The 20813-nt window shown below is 30.2% G+C and overlaps 1 protein-coding gene across 1 annotated transcript; it reads left to right on the plus strand.

The window, feature by feature from the left end:
- Positions 1 to 4802: 4802 nt before the first annotated feature.
- On the plus strand, positions 4803 to 11955 carry LOC112695226 (potassium transporter 5). Its single transcript, XM_025747481.3, has 9 exons — positions 4803 to 5326; positions 5796 to 6018; positions 8551 to 8799; positions 8895 to 8936; positions 9089 to 9349; positions 9447 to 9499; positions 9906 to 10020; positions 10129 to 10383; positions 10533 to 11955. Exons 1-9 carry the CDS (start codon positions 5150 to 5152, stop codon positions 11594 to 11596), a joined length of 2439 nt encoding a protein of 812 aa, XP_025603266.1. The 5' UTR covers positions 4803 to 5149; the 3' UTR covers positions 11597 to 11955.
- The last annotated feature ends 8858 nt before the right edge of the window (positions 11956 to 20813 follow it).

The raw sequence follows: 20813 nt of genomic DNA on the forward strand, positions 1-20813 counted from the left end.
ATGTCTTGCAAAAACTTAGGTTATATGACCATAGGATTGGTTAGAATGTAAGAAAACGTTCAATGCTTAGCACCCTTAATGAAGATTATGATGTGAATTGAATATGTGTTGAATGATTGTTGTTTGTGTTGGTAATAGTATGTTGATTGATGAGTTAGAGAAGAATGAAAGGATGATATGATTCTATATATTTATATATCGAGTAAGTGGGTGAAATATTGTTTATGTAAAATGAGGAATTTAGGTTGGAATTGTGTAACGAGGAATTTGGTGCTGTGTTGGTGTGTTTTCGTATGTTGGTGAGCTGAATGCTCGTATAGAGGCTTGGTTTGAGATTGGTTTTTAATGAAATTGAGGTTTGAGGATTTTGTGAAAAATCTGATTTTTTGCCAAATTTCGGCAAGCTATAACTCAGCTTCTAAATTCCCAAATTATTTCAAACTTTTTTCAAATGAAAATTGGATCCCTGAAGTTTACGCCGTTCAAAGAACGGATGAAAAACATTTTAAAACGAAAAAGTTATGCGCGTCGGAAGTTTGGAGTGCAAAATTGAAAATTCTGCAGCATTCAGCATTTTTGTTGTTCTGCATAACTTGCGTACACGACCATTGTACGTGACGCAACCAACCTATTTGGGTTGGGTATCTCGCGTACGCGAGCAGGATGCTTATGTAAGAGAGCATACAAAATTGTACGCCCACTCGTATGCGTGTCCTTTCAGTAATACACTCCCACGCCTACGCGTAGCCCCTGTTTTAGCAAAAAGGAACTTATGTGTTTTAGAGCTCAAATCTACCTCTATTTCCATTCTTTTAGCCTCTAAAGTTTGGTTTTAAGTGTAGTGATGAGATTAAGCTATGAAAAGAAAGGTTACTTGGAGGTGAAGGAAGGTCTAGAGTAACTGAATTGAGATGTTAATGATGAGATTGGGGATGACTGTGTCTGAACAGAATGGTCAAAATGTGTGTGTGGTCGAATGGGTCGAGATGGCAAGGTTTGGGTGTGATCCCGCTTATGTGTTAACTTGAAAATCTATTCGGATGGCAAGTTGAGGAAAGAGGATTCCTTCTCTTGTCGTGATGTGAAAGTGGAAAAGGTGGAAAGACACTCTCCTTCATATTGTTTTTCCCACATTCTTCTCTAGTTGTAAGGTGGAAAGGCACACTCGTTCGATGTGGAAAGGCACTCACATTCATTTATGATCCTTCTAGAGATGCACAACCTAAAGACTGATGTTTGAGGTTAGCTACCAGATGTGTCAGATTCTGGCAAAGTAACCGACGCGTGAGCTCACGACCAGTAGGATAGACATACATCATATGCACTTGTATGATTTTAATTGTGCATTAATTGGGATTGTCTAAGTGATTATAATATGCTAAGTGTTATACTTGCTATTTGTATTACTTGCATCGTACTTGTATTTGCCATTGTCTACTTGTTTGTCTGCGTAATTTCATCGAAGATGGAGGAATGAAGGAAAGACAGAGATATTTAGGGTTCTAGTTAATTTTTAATTAGATCTAAGGAAATGGTTAAGTTTAGAAAGCCTTAGAGAACCACCCTGATTTATGTTTTCTGTCTTAGTTTCTTTAAGCTTTATAATTTGAGTGTCGGTGTTCTAGGACTGCCTCTAGCATTCCTAGAGCCTTATATCTTATGTACATGGCACCTTTACCATGCTGAGAACCCCCGATTCTCATTCCAAACGGATATTTGTGATTTTTAGATGCAAGACAGGCGGCACCTTGCTAGGCATCTAGAGTTCTGCGGCGAAGTGGATCATTTTGGGACCCTACTTTTGATATTTTAATATATGTATTAGACTCTCCTCATGTATATATTACTACTTTGCTTTTGTATCTCTTAGAAGTTTATGGAGAATTAGGGCTTTTAAACATGTTCTTTGGGCTAAAAGTAGTATATTATGTATATAAATATTCTCCGGCTAGTCTTAGCTTCGCAGGCTGAATTAAGAGCTTGATATTTTGTACGTTTTGGCTATCTATTCCTAGTTTCTGTTATCTTATGTTTGTTAACTTTAGATTTCTTCACACGCAAGTAATCTAGTTTCTCGAGCACTGCGCTTTTGTTTTTTTGCGATTTCGCTTTATCCATTTTTCAAAGGCCCTTAATTAAAATCTTTTTCACTATTATTATATATAATTTTACTTTTTAGAGGTTGTAACTCGTAATACCTCGCCACCTCTTTCTTATGACTTTAGTATAAGACTCTGCATGATAGGGTATTACAGAATACATCGATTATGCGTAATAAATACACAAATTTTAGATGATGTGCATCTGAAATAAGTAAGATTTTAAAATTGACCAGATTTCGATTTCACCTATAATGTATAATTAGGACCATGGAGATACGGAGATACGGAGATATCAACTGACTAAACGAGATGTAACACATCATTGAGGCACTTAATTTTTGGGATCGGTGTTATATTTTTTATTTTATTTTAGAAAAAAAATATTTTTTATTGTTTAGATGGTTTAGTTATATTACAATAATTTTAAGTTAAATAGATCAGAATAAAAACAGTGAAGTCCAAATGCTTTGGGGGTGAGAGTTTCGACTTATTCACCGAAAAGGCGGTTTATCCGACGTCCTCGCTTGCACGGTAGTGGAGAATGCCTCCAAGAGATTTTGGTGCCTAAGTTAACAAAAATTTATGTAGGTTTTAAGCTACATAAACTTTTGTTGACTTAGGCATTAAATTTTTTCACCAATATTCTCCACTACCATCTAAGCGAGGACGTCGAATAAACTGCCTTTTTGGTAAACAAATCGAAACTCTTACCCCAAAGCATTTGGACCTCACGTCTAGGTCCAAATTAATTTTGTTTTTAGGTAACACCTCGAAGTACTAACTAACCTAGCTAAAATGTCCTAAAATTATTTTATTTTTATTCTTAGCTATTTAACTTAAAATTATTGTAATATAACTAAACAATCTAAACAATAAAATTTTTTTTCTAAAATAAACTCAGAAAATATAACACCAATTCTAAAAATTCAGTATCTTAATAATATGTTACATCTCGTTCAGTCAGTTGATATTTTCGTATCTCTATAGTCCTAATTATATATTACAAGTGAAATTAAAATTGATCAATTTCAAATTTTACTTATTTCAAACGCACATGGTCTAAAATTTGTACATTTATTATGCATAATCGATGTCTTCAAAAATTATATATATTAATAAATAAATATTTATTTTATTTATATAAAATATTCTAAATTTTAACGTGTGTGTATTTTTTATAATATACATTATTTTGATATTAATATTTTGTGATAATCATTACATGAATTTTTTATTTTGCTAAAACATAATTAGTTATTTTAATATAAATATCAAAAGTATTTGGTATAAGAATAATATTATTATTTTGTTTTGATATTTTTCTTAAGTTACTTCCATTTATCTTTTCAGCTTTTTAGGGCGAAATGAAAATCAATCTTTTTTTATAAAAAAATAAAAAATAATTAATACTAATTTAAATATAAAATAAATAAAAATGTTAATTTTAAAAATAGATCATAGTTTAAGAAAGACTAATGATAGTTATAAAGTCACGGTCTAAAAAAAATATTTAGTAATTTATTAATAGAAATACGCTAATCTCCATGTGAGACTTTAAAGAATTATAAATTAAAATATTTATAAATATGTATCATTTACATTTTTACCGTAACATTCTCCTAAATAAATTAGTGGGTTATAGCTACTATATATCTATAATTATTAATAATATATAAAAATATCTAAATTTTTTTTATAGGCTTATTTTAAATTATTAATAAATTATATTTATATATTAATTAATTATTATAAATAAAATTTTATAATATTAAAAAATTATATTAAAATAATATTTTAAATTTTAATATAAAAATATAAAATAATTAAATTTATTTTATATTATTTAACAAATAATTAAATTATTATCTTTAAAATTTGTTATGTCCTTGTTAATTATTTAAAATTTAATGTTAAAACTTGTTATATGTATTTAATTTTTTTAATTTACAAAATTGTAAATCCAATTTAATCCAAACCGTTTGAAATTAGATCGGATCGAATCGAATTTTTTTATAAAAAGATCATTCAATCCAAACCGTATTACAAATAAAATTAATATTTAGATTGGATGAATTTTTGATTCAAAACTAATCCAAACCACACCGCAAACACCACTACGTACAGTGACAAAAGGCCACCAGGGATGGAGGCTCTTATTGTTGAAGGGGGCAGTGAGCCAATGACCCTCCCTGCCAATTTTAATTTTTGTTAACAAAAAATAAATTTTATGGAGATGGCCCTCTTTATATTACTCACTCAGTTTCTCTCTGCAAAAAAAAAAAATTTAATTAATAAAAAATATTTATATTTTTGTGTTAATATATTTTATATTTATTTATTTAAAAATAAAAAATTATATTATCATTAAAATATTATTATTAAAAAATAATTATTTATATATTATAATATTCTATATTTATTAAAATTTATTAATATTTTTTTAATAATAATTTTTTAATTTTATTTAATAAAATATAATCATTAATATAAATATAGCACATTTAATATGGATAAAATTGTTGCGCTACTTTTAGATATACGAATTTTACATATATTTTCAAACTTGTAAAATCAACTTGCATTGCAAGTGCAGTTAACTCAATAATATATAATTAATGCCACGCGGAATTTGTCTATACATGGTAACTCTTTAACTTCAAAGACGTACTACTATAATCCATGAGTGACGCAGCATGTAATAAATGATTCAGTCTCAAATTGATCTCGCATTATTGGAAAATGCAGTAAACTAAACCAGTGACTTCATAATACATATGGCAAGTTAAAGTCAACGTTAGACTTTGTGTTCTGGGAGGCGGGGGTGTTTGTTTATTATAAAGTTGTTCAATTATTGATGATTAAAAAATCTGTGGAAATGTAAGTGAGCCAGCAAGATCTGACTTTTTTGCCTATAAAAACGGAGGATGCGAAATGCGAGTTGAACATCTCCTGCAAAACCCAGCAATCCCTCTATTTATTTACAACAAAATAAATAAATAACGCAAGCGAGGGAAACTGTGCAACCACGCACGCGTAGTGCGATAAATATGTCAGTGGAAGCAGATCGGATGGGCATAGAGGAAGAGACGGAGACGGTGGCCACCGCCGTGGAAACCAATAATAAGCTCAAAGACCGAAAGGTTTCTTGGGCTAAGCTCCGCCGCGTAGATTCTCTCAACTTAGAAGCTGGAAGAGTTTCTCTCAGCGACAGCCATGGCTCTAAGGTATACTAAGTACTACTCACTACCCCTGAAAGGGAATGTTAGGTGAAAAAAAATACTTCTGCAAAAAACTGATATTATTGATTCTCTTAAATGTTAATAGATTTCTATTAGGTGAAAATTAAGTGAAATCGACTTCACGTGAGATTGATATCTTAGATGAGTTAAATCAGTCAAATCATCTCACGTAAAGTCGACTCTTTTTATTTTGATGGAATAATTTTGTTTTTATAAAAAGAAAAGAAAATTGTGGACGAAAGATATTTTATTTTACCGTAGAAAAAACATTAAAATTATCAAATAATTCAGTTAAACACGTTTAATTAAATATATTTAATTATTTAATAATTTTATAACGGATATATTTTTATAAAATTAATTATAAAAAAATTGTTAATTTTAATTAAAATATAAAATAAAATTAAAAAATATTAAGTTTTTAATATTATAGTTAACTTTTTAATGATGACAGTTGAGTTGGAAAACAACGTTGAGTTTGGCATTTCAAAGTATAGGAATTGTTTACGGCGATATTGGAACATCTCCTCTGTATGTGTTTGAGAGTACTTTTACTGATGGAATAAAAAACAATGATGATATTCTTGGTGTGTTATCCCTCATCATCTACACCATTGTGCTCATTCCTATGCTTAAATACGTCTTCATTGTGTTATGGGCTAATGACAACGGCAACGGTAACCTCTTCTGATCTTTTTCACTCCTATGCTCTCTTTTTATTTTATTTATTTATTATTTATTTTGATTATGTAGGAGAGAAATATCTTAATTGATTATTATTGTTAGTTTTGGTGTCAAAATTTTTTCATCATTAATTCTTAATATTTTATTTTAATTACTTCAAAAACGGACGGCCAAGAGCGATCTATTCTTGTTTTTATCAAATGCATTAGTTAGTTTATGTGCTTTATTGTTACTTTGTTATTATCTATTAATGATAATGGTAATTTGTATTTTGTTAGATTATAGATAAAGGTACGAGAATCATTCGCTTTGTTAGCTTTCGTTTGTTTTTCTGTTGAATGTGAAATTGAAATTTTTGTTTGAAATTGATGAGTAACTTTCATAAGTTCATGTACCAAATCTATAAATTGGTCAAAGTTCAAACGCTCATTTATGTGGAATTAAAGCAGAAAAGTTTCTCTTTTGTATTTGTCTTTATGTGTGAATTAAAGACAGAAAATTATTTCATTTTCTCAGTTTTTTTTTTTTTTGCTATACACGTAATATATTCTTTAATATTACTAATAAGCGTCAATTAAAAATATTTATTTAAGATTCTTTGATATTTTTAATATATAGATTTTGTTCAAGTATTTGTTAAGAATATAAAATTAAATAATTTTATAGAAAAAAACAATTTTAAAAATTTCAATAGCATTAAATACTTATAAGCAAAGTTCAGATTCTTTACAAAATCATTTCCTTTTTATATTAGGTGAATTTTATAGTATTTATGATTTGGTATTTAATTTTTATCTAATTTAATTTTTTAATATTTAATAATTATTTATTTTTATATTTTTAAAATTAAATATTAATTTTAAATTTTTTTAACAAATTAAACAAATATTTTTAGACACTAAATTAATTATATTTGTATTATTAGCAAAACGGCAAAACCATAAAAAAATGTGCATATTTATTTTAAGAAACATTTCCAATTTTCGTTTTCTACTTGATATCTTCAAAATTTATTTCCATTTTCAGTTTTCCATTGTTTGAAAACTTTTGTTTTGTTTGTTTTCCACTTTTACTATACTTTTCCACTTGCTTTTCACACCCCACCTACCCTTTTCACTTTTCACACCCCACCTACCCTTTTCACTTTTCACACCCCACCTACCCTTTTCACTTTTCACACCACCGCACGTACATGTCACAACAAAGCCACCGCTCGCCATAAATCAATCATGACACTAAACAGCTCTCCCGTGTCAGTCACTTGTTAGGAGTTACTCAAATCTGATAATCTTTCCACCTTTTTGTCATCTTTATCCTGTTGAACACCGCCATTGATCGAAAAATTGAAAAATTGAATAGTTCTAATAGATACTAGACATAATAAGATATAAAATATATGGATACATAAATTTAAAATTTTTATAAAATATAAAAATATTATCTATATAAAAAATATAAAGTATGTTTTAGATAAATTATAATAATATTTTAATATATTATTAATATTAAAATATAAATTAATTTTTTAATTATATAAAATATTTAAAATATGTTTTTATTTTAATAATTAATAATTAATAATATATATTATTTTAAATTTATTTTAAAAATATATATTAAAAATAAAATTAAACATATTAATACGTAATAATATTTTAATTGTTTAAATATGTCTATTTTTTTTAGAGTAATGTTAGGGAGTCAATAATTTTTGTGATTGGTAGTCATCAATGATGATTTAATAGTATAAGATTGATATGTGATTTTATCTAATGGTTCACCTTTTTCTGCTGGTTACATGCTGATTAAAAATCAATAAAATTACTGGCCTCTTAGACTTCTCTTTTTTTATTGAGATAAAAAAATCACAATAAATAAAAAAATATCCTTACTTTATAGGTCTAATTTAGCGCTAAATAGAGAAGGAAAATATCTAATGATTACATGACCAATCCTAAGAAGAATAATAATTCTCATAACTCAATAGTTATGAACGTGAACAACATGGATGTTGATGTTGTTGACTTGTTGACAACAAAGAAGTCTTCAGCCACCATTGGATTGTGACAAAGCCATGTGGGATTTTGTTAGAGAAGAATTTAGTTCTTTAAAACTACAAAAGTGCCATAGCTCCAAAGTGAAAACATAGAAATCGTCATTTTGTCGTTTCAAAATTTTCTAAAATTTTGGGTTTGTTTTTTAAATCTGAAAATAAAAATAAAAATAAAAATAAATAACCAAACTTGTTTTTTATATTATTTTTTATTTTTAGAAAAAAAAAACAGAACATCTAAACCAAACAAAATATTTGGTCTCTCCTAAATCCTGATTATCATTTTTAATTTTTTATTCTCTCTAAAAAAATAATTTTGTTAGTTACATGATTTCAACTCACGACTATCATTATAAATTTGAAAAAAAAAAAGATCAATACATACACGCATAGTGTTTGTTGTTTTGTTTGCATTTAATTATTTCAAGTGAGATGTGTATGTATATTTGAAGGAGAAAAATGTTGTGTGTAGGTGGAGCATTTGCATTGTATTCGCTGATATGCAGACACTTAAAGGTTAGTTTGGTTCCAAATCAACAACCAGAAGACAGAGAACTTTCTAACTATAAACTGGACACACCCTCTAACAAGTTAAAACGAGCCCAAAGACTGAAGCAGATGCTTGAGAACAGTCACACTGCTCGTATTCTTCTTTTGCTTGCAACCATAACAGGAACTTCCATGGTCATAGGAGACGGGATTCTTACTCCTTCAATTTCAGGTTTTTAATTCTCTCTAGCTTTTAACCTCTCCTAACTTCGAATTGAATGGATCCTTGATATGTATATAACATATTGTTCATTATTTTACATGCAGTCCTTTCTGCCGTAAGTGGAATCAGTACATCACTGGGTCAAGGTACTTACACCTTAGTCATGTTTAAAATTACAAATAAAATGAGAATTATAAAATAATTTTATAAACTTAATTAAATTATTATTTAACAAAAAAAATTTAATTATTAATTTTACATAAAAATAATTAATATCTTTTTTTTTCCTCTAAATCAGAAGCTGTAGTGGGGATCACTATAGTAATCTTAATTGGCCTGTTTTCGATGCAACGATTCGGTACGGATAAAGTGGGTTTCACGTTCGCACCAATTATCTTTGTGTGGTTTGCATTCATTGGTGGGATCGGTCTCTACAATTTGTTCAAATATGACATTGGAGTGTTACGGGCTTTTAATCCAAAATATATAGTCGATTACTTCAAACGCAACGGTAAAAAAGGATGGTTATCACTTGGTGGAGTATTTTTATGTATAACAGGTGAGTTGCATGACTTGCATCTATATGCCTTGTTTATTAATATTGTTAGTTAAGTTGTATTATTCTTTAATTCTAATTAAAATTCGTATAATTATAGGATCTGAAGCTATGTTTGCAGACTTGGGTCATTTTAATGTACGAGCAATCCAAGTAAGTAAATAAATAAATTTAAACTTGTCTTTGTGAATATATCCAATTTTTTATTATTAATTTTAGAATATACCCTCAAATTCGTTTTAAGGAATTTCAAATTGGATAGTTTGCTTTCCTAACAAATTTTACTTATAATAACATTTATTGAATCTAAAGTTCTTATAATAAAAATTATTAAAAATTTATTTATCTAATACATATTAAAATTTTGATTAAAAATAACAGAAAAAGAAATTTATTTGACAAGATAATTTTTTAAACTTTTAATTTAATTAGTAATTTAATAATATATTTTAACCTATATTTTTAGATAATGATGGCCGTCTAACATTTCTAAAAAAATTATGGCAAAGTGTCATTTAATTTTCACTAACATACATTATCATTATCATTAATGGCGCAGATGAGCTTCTCTTTCATTACATGTCCTGCAATATTGGCTGCATATATTGGACAAGCAGCATTTCTACGGAAGTTCCCTGGAAAAGTACAGAATACTTTCTACGCAAGTCTACCACGTAAGTTGAACGATCAGAGAAAATTTACGGAATTTATTATCATTAGTTAGTAAAATCCTATCAAGCAATTGACTTATGACATTATTGTGGTTTATGATGAACATGCAGACTCCATATATTGGCCAACATTTGTGGTAGCTGTTGGTGCTGCAATCATAGCAAGCCAAGCAATGATTTCAGGAGCATTTTCCATTATATCGCAGGCTCTAAGTCTAGGTTGTTTCCCACGAGTTAAGGTCGTGCATACTTCCATTAAGCACCAGGGTCAAGTGTATATTCCAGAGATCAACTATATGTTCATGATTGCATGCATTATTGTTTGTGCTGCCTTCAAGACTACAGAAAAGATTAGTCACGCATACGGTAATTAATTTTGCTTATAATATCTTCCTAACCATGTTAGCTATATACTAGATTTTGCTTATAATTTTGCACATAACATTTTGGAATATCTACATATATTACTTTACATTACAAAGAAATTCTAAATATTATTTACGTGGACGATACAGGGATTGCCGTTATCGGGGATATGATGATCACAACAACTTTGGTTTCGTTGATAATGTTGGTTATATGGAAGAAGAGCATATGGCAAGTTGCTATCTTCTTCTTGGTATTCGGTTGCACAGAAGCTTTGTATTTCTCATCTCAGATAACCAAATTCACGGGTGGAGGTTTTCTTCCAATTGCTTCTGCTTTGTTCATAACAACATTAATGGGAATCTGGCATTACGTGCACAAAGAGAGATACATGTTTGAACTCAGAAACAAGGTTTCCAGTGAGTACATAAGAGAATTGGCCGTCAACCCAGACATAAGCCGAGTTCCGGGAATGGGGCTTCTCTACTCTGAGCTTGTTCAAGGGATTCCTCCGATATTCCCTCATCTCATTGCCAGTGTGTCATCCATCCATTCAATCCTTGTCTTCGTTTCCATCAAGGCCATCCCTGTCAGCCGAGTTGCTTTGGAGGAGAGGTTCTTATTTCGCCATGTCGAGCCTAGAGAGTACCGAATGTTCCGGTGTGTGGTGAGGCACGGTTACAAGGATGGACTTGAAGATCCTATGGAGTTTGAATCCCAATTAATACAAAATCTTAAGGCCTTCATTCAACAAGAAAGTTTTATGCTTACTGAGGGGGCTGATGTAGCAGAAAGTAGTGATCAGATGGCACTCAAGGAAGCAGAAGCACAAGTATTGCACGAAGGAACTAAAGTAAGGTCTGCTAATTCTTCCAGCAGAATAATTCCAAACAATAATAACCAAGGCATTGTGTCTCGTGCCTCCTCGGATCCCATCGTTCATGTGGCACCTAACAAGTCGTCCACTTTCTCTGATCCGCCCATCCAGGGTGCTGAAGATGAGGTCAAGTTCATAGACAAGGCAATGGAAAAGGGTGTGGTGTATATGTTAGGCGAAGCAGAGGTGGTGGCTCAACCAAATTCATCTTTTCTCAATAAAATAGTTGTCAACTATGCTTACAGCTTCTTGAGAAAGAACTTCCGCCAAGGAGACAAGTTGATGGCAATTCCTCGCAAGAGACTTCTCAAGATTGGAATGACATACGAAATATAACTCCATATTTCAGTGCACATTAGCAGGAATCTTTTGCTCCTTCTCTTGCTCTCTCACATTCACCATTTGATACATCATACATTTAAGGTCATTTTTTTTAGTGTCTTAATATATAGAAATAAAACAATCAAGTATCAAATAATGAATATAACAGAGCAAGTGCCTAAGAATTTCTCGGGGCAAAGGACTTTGATGATTCACTGAAACATGTCAATAGCCATATAAATCATGTATATCTAGTACATCTGTAACTACTAGCGGCAAAGCCTTTTTTTTGTAGTATCTTAGCCTATGTTTTAATTTTGTTCTCTCTCTCTCTCTATATATATATATATATCATTTAGTCTTCTTTATCTAAATTTTAATTTGTTTAACTAAGACTTAAAATTTATTTATCATGTACCTTAAAAAATAAATAGTAATTATTTGCACTCATATTTAATTTTTTTTTTGGAAAGAATAAATCTTTACTGATTAAGGCAACATAGGAGTAAGACAATCCAATGATGCTAAGTTACAAATATGATCAGGAGCTTCTTTTAGCCACAACAAATCAGGAATGATAAAAGCAAGGTTAGCTAAGCCATGTGCAACTCTATTACCCTTCCCTCTTTACATGAAAAAAAAAAAATTGTTCTAAAGCTATGTGTCAAACTCAGACAGTCAGCTATAAAGAACCAAAATAGTAATCTCCCACCTTCCTATTCTTGAGAGCTAGTATCACCTCAGCATTATCACTTTCAAGAACAATATCCAAAAAACAACAATCTTTAGCTAATTTCAAACCCAAAACACAAGCTTGAGCTTCAGCTTTGTGAGATTCCACTCCAGGTCGCTGCAGCCAGAATATTCCCATCTGAGTCCTTCTCTACTGCACCCGCACCAGCCACCTGATTCACTACCAACACAGTATTTGTATTCACCTTAATTTGGTTTAGAAGAGGTGGTGATCATGACTTTTGGCACTCCCAAACTTAAGTTGAAATGCTCAGACCAACAGTGATCCCGGTTATGTTTGCTACGCAGAATTCCTTGAAGCTTTTCTCAGCTAGCTCTATCATTTCCAACACATCAATCCTTTTACCTTCAAAAACCAGAGCATCCTGGATTTCCAAATAGCATACAAACAAGTACAAAATAATTCTCTTTGTTTTCTATCTAGAATTTTCAGCATATTTTCCCCCTATGTTTGGAGACTTAACCCATTTTCAGTCTCTGGCCTTAAGGTAAAGGGAGTCAAAACCCAAAATCTTTGAATGAAACCAGTCCCTAAACAAGTGCATATCTGATTCTTCTCCTCGAAAACATCTTGGACAAAGGGCTAGTCAATTCCCACCTCTTCTTTACAAATTCAGTTTTGTTGGGAGGGAATTCCTCATCAATCTCCACACAAAATTCAAGACACTTGGGTGAATTTTGAGCTTTCCAAGCACGCTCCAATTTGGTTGTGTGTTTATCATCCTGTCGTTGCTAGCTTTCTATCCTTCACTACAAGAAAAATGCTAAATACTGTTAGAATTAGTGTCGAACGTTAGCGGTGGGTTTACCAGCGAATTTATCGACGGATATGACAATAAATTCATCGGTAAAAAAGTTACCGTTGAATTAAATTTTTTGGCGGTAAATCCGCCGATAATATTTAGAGAGAAAAAAAATTGGCGCAAGGATTACCATCGAAATTACCAGCGGACCGGTAAAGCTCAATTAATAGAACGTTGTGTTTTAGTCATACACAATGCATTATCATCGGATTTATCCACCGGTAAATCTGACGGTAAACCTAATCTAAATTCAAATTGCGCAACCCTCTTCCCTCACTTTCAATAACACTCTTCTCTCTCCCCGATTCTCCTATCTCTTCTCTCTCCCCTGCACTACCTCCGGCAGCCCCTTCGGCCACCCGCCGTCAGCGCTGCCCACCTCTATTCTCCTCCAAAGTCTGCGTCAAGTCGCTTGTATTGTGTTTCATAGGCTCAAACGAAGTTGCTCTCTCTGTCTCTGCCATTGTTGGAAGAACTGCTGTTGCCGCGCTCCCTCTGTCGCCAGAGTTATGTCTCTCCTCCGTTGTCCAGGTAGGTTCCACTTATCCCTCTCTCTATTCTATCATGTTTTCATTTTTTAAATAAAAAATCCTAAACCTCTTTTGCCCTCTCCGACGGTGCGTTCCCTTCCTCTCCCAGAGCTTGAAGCAACGAGTTTTCTGTTTGTCACTCTATGAGCTCTGCTGTTGCCTTGTCGTTGTCTTCTACCTCTCGTCACCATCGCTTTCAGACCTGCTCGCCTCCAGCTCCATTCCTTTTGGTGTTCAGGTATAGTGTGCGACTCTGTCACTCAATTCAGTTCTTCAGCATCTTGTCATTGATTGTTCTTCTTCAACCTCCGTTAGTTGTTCTTCTTGTTGCTGATTCTTCTTGTTAATTGTTATGTTGTTGTTGCATAAATATTTAGTTCTTGTAGTTATTAAATTTATTTGCTGTTATTATTCTTGATTACTTAAATTTTTTGCTAATAATTGTTCAGTTCTCGTAATTATTGTGTTATGATTTTTGTTGATTTGTTAGTTATTGTTGATGTTGTTGTCATTGTTCTTATTGATTTATTAAATTTTTTGCTAATAATTGTTCAGATCTTGCTAATAATTCTTTTGCTAATTTTTTTTAGGTGTTATTAACTTTTTTGCTATGTAGTTATTGAATTTATTTGCCTAGCTGTTATTGTTCTTGCTGTCTACTTATTGTTTTAACTGTTATTTATTTGCATACTAATTGTTGCTTACTTATTAATTTTGTTTGGATATTTTTTTTGTTATTTGACTTATGCAGATTTGAATGAGATTATATAACACTTTGGTTGGTGTAGAGTTTTTAATTTGAATAAAATTTTAAGGTTTATATTAGAATATAATTATATTTTATCTGTTTATTTATATTTTATATATTATTTTATTATAATTCAGTTATTCTGAACTACGATTGAACTTTTTTTTGTGTGACTACTATGATTGAACCTTTGATCCAATAAACTAGTAACTGACTAATCATTCATTCTTTTAATATGGTGCTAATAAATTGTGTTAGCTAAAGTAATAAAATGTGACGTTTCTTGAAAATTTTTGATAATGAGCTGATGAAGTCTGATGCAAAATAAACTTTGCTCCAGGTTGATGAGACACATGACTGGGATATACAATGTTGGTGGAGCTTTAGGATTTTGGATCCTTTGCCAATTATATTATGGCTTGTTTTATTCTTTCGTTCCCTTGTTTATGTCTATGCATTTTATTATTTTTCACATGCCTTTCAATTGTTTGATGAAATGCTATACTTATCATAATGATAAGGTTCACCCATTTATAAACATATAATACATATTTTTTTTATTTTTTATTGTGTTATTCAGTACTTTATGTATGTATTTGCTTGATTCCTTAACGACCCATAGTTAACAATATCACTAGTGGATCAGGATACAATAAGATCATCATTCTAGTAAATAATACAAAGAATGTAACTCTAAATACTTGGTTACAGAGAAATATGCTTAACACTACATACCTCGATCCAGAATTACTACTATGAAAATGAAAAATGGACAAACAATGTAATGCTAGCAGTATTACTCAAAGTGTTTTTAGAAGATTATAACAGTAATAGGTAGAGATGGTAGTGGGGCGGGTAGGGGCGGGTTTTTGCCCTACCCGACCCCGCCCCGCCGTCCTTTTACTTAGGTATTATCCATCCCATCACTATCCGTGGGTAGTAAACTGCAGTACCCTAACCCGCTCCACCCCTACGCGCCCCTATAAAAATTTAATATCATTTTAATTTTTACATATTTATATATAAGTTAAGACAAAAACTTAAAATTCATAGATAAATTAAAATACAAACATAAAATACAATGTCATTAGCTCAAATAACTTGAATTTAAAAAAACAAGTTTGTGTTAGATCATTACAAATTTAATAACATAATAAAGAAATTACTTTCCACATCTTTATCATCATTAAAAGTTTGCAAATCAAGATTTAAACCTGAAAATCAAAAGTGATAACAATTATACAAAATTAAAAATACTTAGTAGAATTAAACAAAATAAAAATACAAACAAACAAAAACAATTCAAGTAATATATGATGACAATAAACACCATATTAGTCTTTTTCACAAAGTTGAAACAAACAATAACACAGCACACCACTGTAAAAGACTAAACAAAGCATATAAATTATGGTATAAGACTTTAAATTATTAGAATGAATAATTGCCGAGACTCATTTGTCATTAATAATTCATAGGGATAATTAGGAAGTGATTTAAAATTATTATTCATAAGCACGTAACTCAGATAAACAGAACAATAATAATTCATAAGCACGTGATTTGTTAATAATGATTCGGACCTTTTCTTCATGTGATGCATATCATTCTAGAATGAAAATATAATTGTACAAGAGATAATAAATTTCTGCCAAGAGATAATAAGCACAAGATAACTATCAAATAAGCACATAATTTGTTGAAATAAGTTTTTTCTTTGATTCTCAATCAATGAAATCATGTTGCCTTAAGAAAGACTCTGTTCCACTTGGATTACTCATTTCCCCACTATCATCTTGGCCATGTTTTTCTACAAATTACTTTTTTTTTTTAACTACGGTTTTGATTAGAAGCCGAATTGGAATACTATCCCGTTGACCTTTTGAATTATAAATTGGTTTGAATACTATATGTTAATTGACTACATTGGTTTGTTTTTCTTATTTGATAAGTTAGCTTTTCTGTTTTTGGCACTAACAGTTATTAATAAAGAAAAATGGAAAAGGTTCTTCGCTCGTGTGAATAGAGACATTTCTCTCTCTCTCTATTCTGTAGCCATTACATATATGACTATAAATGTTGCAAACTCTTCTTAACATGACTCAGATAAACAGAACTTAACTCTAGATTTTTATTAGAATGAGCATTTTGTCCTTAGTTGTTACACTTAATTATTTTTATGCTTATCTCTTACCAAAACCTTAACCTCCAAATTTCTTTCCCATCTTAAAAATATCAAACCATCTTGGAATCGTACAAATTTTATATCCATGCGATCGCGTCTCGAACTAAGATTTCTAACAAGCTAAGTATCATAATCTTCCAACTACTACAGCTCCAAAAACTAAGGAAAAATCATGGGTTCACTAAAGCCCCAGCAGCACAACACCTTGATTCCTTACAAGGTTGTTATACGTCACATAATGAATGCGTGCTAGCCCATTTTCTTGATGCAAATATTTTAGAGACACTAGGATTTATTTTGGTTTTAGTCCCAACCATTTCGATCTAATTTGGATTTTACATAATTTTTACAAAAGAACTGCCCTGCATCTCCAAAAACTAGAAATGGACAGTATTATAGCTTACTTCAAAATTCTATATAAAATCCAATTTAAATTTAATGACTCTCAAAATTGACATGGTTCAACTAGACTCCTCTAGGTTTCCATTGCAACTAGTTTCAAGGTGATATAATTGATGATGAAGTAGTTATGTACATTAGAAGTTGGTTCTATTATGCATGATTCCGTTTTGACGGAACAGTGAGTACCACTCCTTTTAAGTTGCATAATTCACTCTTAAAAACTGGGATCATCTTGAAATTTGGATGGAACATACTAGACATCTTTAGCTTTCATTTATAACTGATCACAACTCAAAATTCATTCAGAATTGAAAGTTATGCACATGAGAAGTAATCTACAAATTTTAATTAGATTTATATTTTTTTAAAATTTAGGCAAAGTTTCATTTACGAATAGAATGTACCACAAACTTTATCCGTTAATAATAAACCCTAAACAATTCACAAACAAGTAATATGCATATAAAACTAAATATGTTAACAACCTAAATTTACTAACCTATATCTAACTTATCTTAACAACTTAAATTCATCAAAAGTAAAAAATTGAGTGTAACTAAATTAAACTAACTAACTAACTAAAATAGTATGTATATAAAAGACTTAAAATAGTACTTACGCTGTCAAACTATCAGGCCAAATTGTCATATGTACGATGGGAGCTAGTGGAGGACCATCTAGCTGGGATCCATGAGAAGATTCTGGTACTGCGATGTCTGTCGCTGGAGGCATTATCGTCGTTGAAACAATGGGCTGCTGAGCAGACAGAGGTGGTGGATGAGTCCACTCTAGTGAAGCGGCCGAACTACTTCCTAATTGTGAGGGTGGTGCACAGAAAGAGGCACGTAGTTGGGGTTAGGAACCATGATAAATTGCTGATCCTGTGCACCCATTGCCTGTGACGTCCCAATGGTAGTCGAAATAAAAGATGATGACCGAGAAGTCTCAAGAGTACCAGTAGATACCTTCCCTCTACCACGACCACGAGTCTAATTCGTGACATCTCTATCTGTCGTCATGTCTGTAAAGAGCATACGGATTGAATTCAAATTTGCAACCATTAAATTTCGCTAAAATTTCAGAAAACATAATTCTTTACTTACAATTAATCAAATTATATTCTTATAAAATTCAAATTTGCAACAACAATTTCCATCATTCTTAATTTTTAATTTCATTCAAAATCTTATAAAAATTTCAAGAAAACTTCCCCTAAAATTCGGATATCTCTACCTCTCAAAGGGTTTATCCAAACTAAATATCTCTTAGTCCTACTCAACTTTTCAAGTAACAAACAATTTACTCAAAGTAAATTTTCTTGATTTGTTATCTTTAATTGCCTTTAAGTTATTAATTTTTTCAATCATTAAAGCAACAAACAAGGATTCAAATCCTAATCCATCCACCAAAAAATTTCAACATTGTTACTAATAAATTTTATTAGTAGATCTATTAATCCCTTTTTAATTTTTAATCAACTTTTACTCAATCATTTAAATAAACTTCAAAAACATAAATCATAATACCTAAAACGCTAATCAACTCAAAAACCTAAATCATAATACTAATTAATAACTAAAATCTAAATTAATCATAAATTTAACTAAAATAAACAAAATAATTAGAAAATATCATGTTTAAAATAACAAACAAGATTCAAATCCTAATTCATCCACCAAAAAACTTCAAGCATTGTTAATAAATTTTATTAGTAGATCTATTATTTTTTTTTAATCTTTAATCAACTTTTATTCGATCATTTAAATAAACTTCAAAAATGCAAATCATAATACCTAAAACGTTAATTAACTCAAAAATCTAAATCATAATATTAATTAACAACTAAAATCTAAATTAATCTTAAATTTAACTAAAACAAAAAAAATTAATTTGAAAATGATCATATTTAAAGCAACAAACAAGGATTCAAATCCGAATCCACCCATCAAGAAACTTCAAGCTAAGTATTGATACTAATAAATTTTATTAGTAGATCTATTAATTTTTTTTTAATCTTTAATCAACTTTCACTCAATCATTTAAATAAACTTCCAAAACATAAATTATAATACCTAAAACATTAATCAACTCAAAAACCTAAATCATAATACTAATTAATAACTAAAACCTAAATTAATCATAAATTTAACTAAAAGAAAAGAAAAATTAGTTAAAAAATAATCATGTTTAAAGCAACAAACAAGTATTCAAATTCTAATCCATCCACCAAAAAACTTCAAACATTGTTATTAATAAATTTTATTAGTAGATCTATTAATCCCTTTTTAATTTTTACTCAACTTTCACTCAATCATTTAAATAAATTTCAAAAACATAAATCATAATACGTAAAATGTTAATCAACTCAAAAAATTGAATCATAATACTAATTAACAACTAAAATCTAAATTAATCCTAAATTTAACTAAAATAAAAAAATTAATTAAAAAATAATCATGTTTAAAGCAAAAAAAAAAGATTCAAATCCTAATTCACCCATAAAAAAACTTCAAATATTGTTACTAATAAATTTTATTAGTAGATCTATTATTTTTTTTTAATTTTTAATCAACTCTCACTCCATCTTTTAAATAAACTTCAACATAAATTATAATACCTAAAACGTTAATTAACTCAAAAACCTAAATTATAATACTAATTAACAACTAAAACATAAACTAATACTAAATTTAACTAAAACAAAAAGAAAAATTAATTAAAAAATGATCATGTTACTAGAGAAGGGAGAAAGAAAAAGAAAGATGGGTGACTAAAGGTGGTTGCCAGTGATGGCCAAAACCTCAACAACTGTTGCTGGGGATAGAAGGAGCAACGATGGCAGAATGCTGGTGGTCACCGGAGCTACGGGGAGAGAGAGAGAGAGAGAGTTGCTGGGGATAGAAGGAGCAACGATGGCAGAGATGCTGGTGGTGGCCGGCGCTACGGAGAGAGAGAGAGAGAGAGAGAGAGAGAGAGAGAGAGAGAGAGAGAGAGAGATTCGCAGTTCGAATTTAAGGCCCAACAATACTCTAAAATGTAACATTTCATTAGTGGATTTATCTGCCTGTAACTATTATTGGCGAAATTATCATCGAAAAGTAAAATTCGACGGCATTTTTTTTTCCAACAATTGCCAAATTTATTGATAAATCTGATGATAAATCTAATACTAATGTTCGACAATAAATTTGTCAGTATTCAATATTTTTCTTATAATGTGAATCGAATAAAATTCTTTTTCAAAGTTAAAAGTTTCCAAGCAGTCTAAGGGTAGGCATGTAGGAACATGCCAAATTTTATTTAAACCATCCTTCCAGGTTTTAAAACCTCTAGTGTGCAAGAAAGCTTTGTGTTGAAATGGTCCTATTGCCTTGGTCAGCGTTTGGTTTTTCGTTATCTGCTCACCCTTTGGCATTGCTGGTTCTTGCCTCTTTCTTCTTTCAACGTCAATTAGCTTTCAAGTCAGCATGGTTTATTATTATATTATAAGATTGACTTTTGAATGAAATTTTTTTCGTTTGCTTATTAATAACCACACCTTGTATTATTATGCATTCAATTAATATTTGTTCTAAAAATATATATTACATTTTTTTATAAAAATATAGAATTAATATTTTTAAGATTTTGGTGTCTATTTTTAATATATTGTTAGATATTTATTAAAATAAATATTTAAAAATAATAATCTTAACATGGAAGAGCACGCCTTAACTAATAAATCCAATTATTATTATTATTATTATTATTATAAAGATAAAAACAATCATATCATCATCATATTATTATATTATATTATAGAGTCAATCAT

This window comes from Arachis hypogaea, chromosome 6 (assembly GCF_003086295.3).
Source record: "Arachis hypogaea cultivar Tifrunner chromosome 6, arahy.Tifrunner.gnm2.J5K5, whole genome shotgun sequence".
Taxonomy (NCBI): domain Eukaryota; kingdom Viridiplantae; phylum Streptophyta; class Magnoliopsida; order Fabales; family Fabaceae; genus Arachis; species Arachis hypogaea.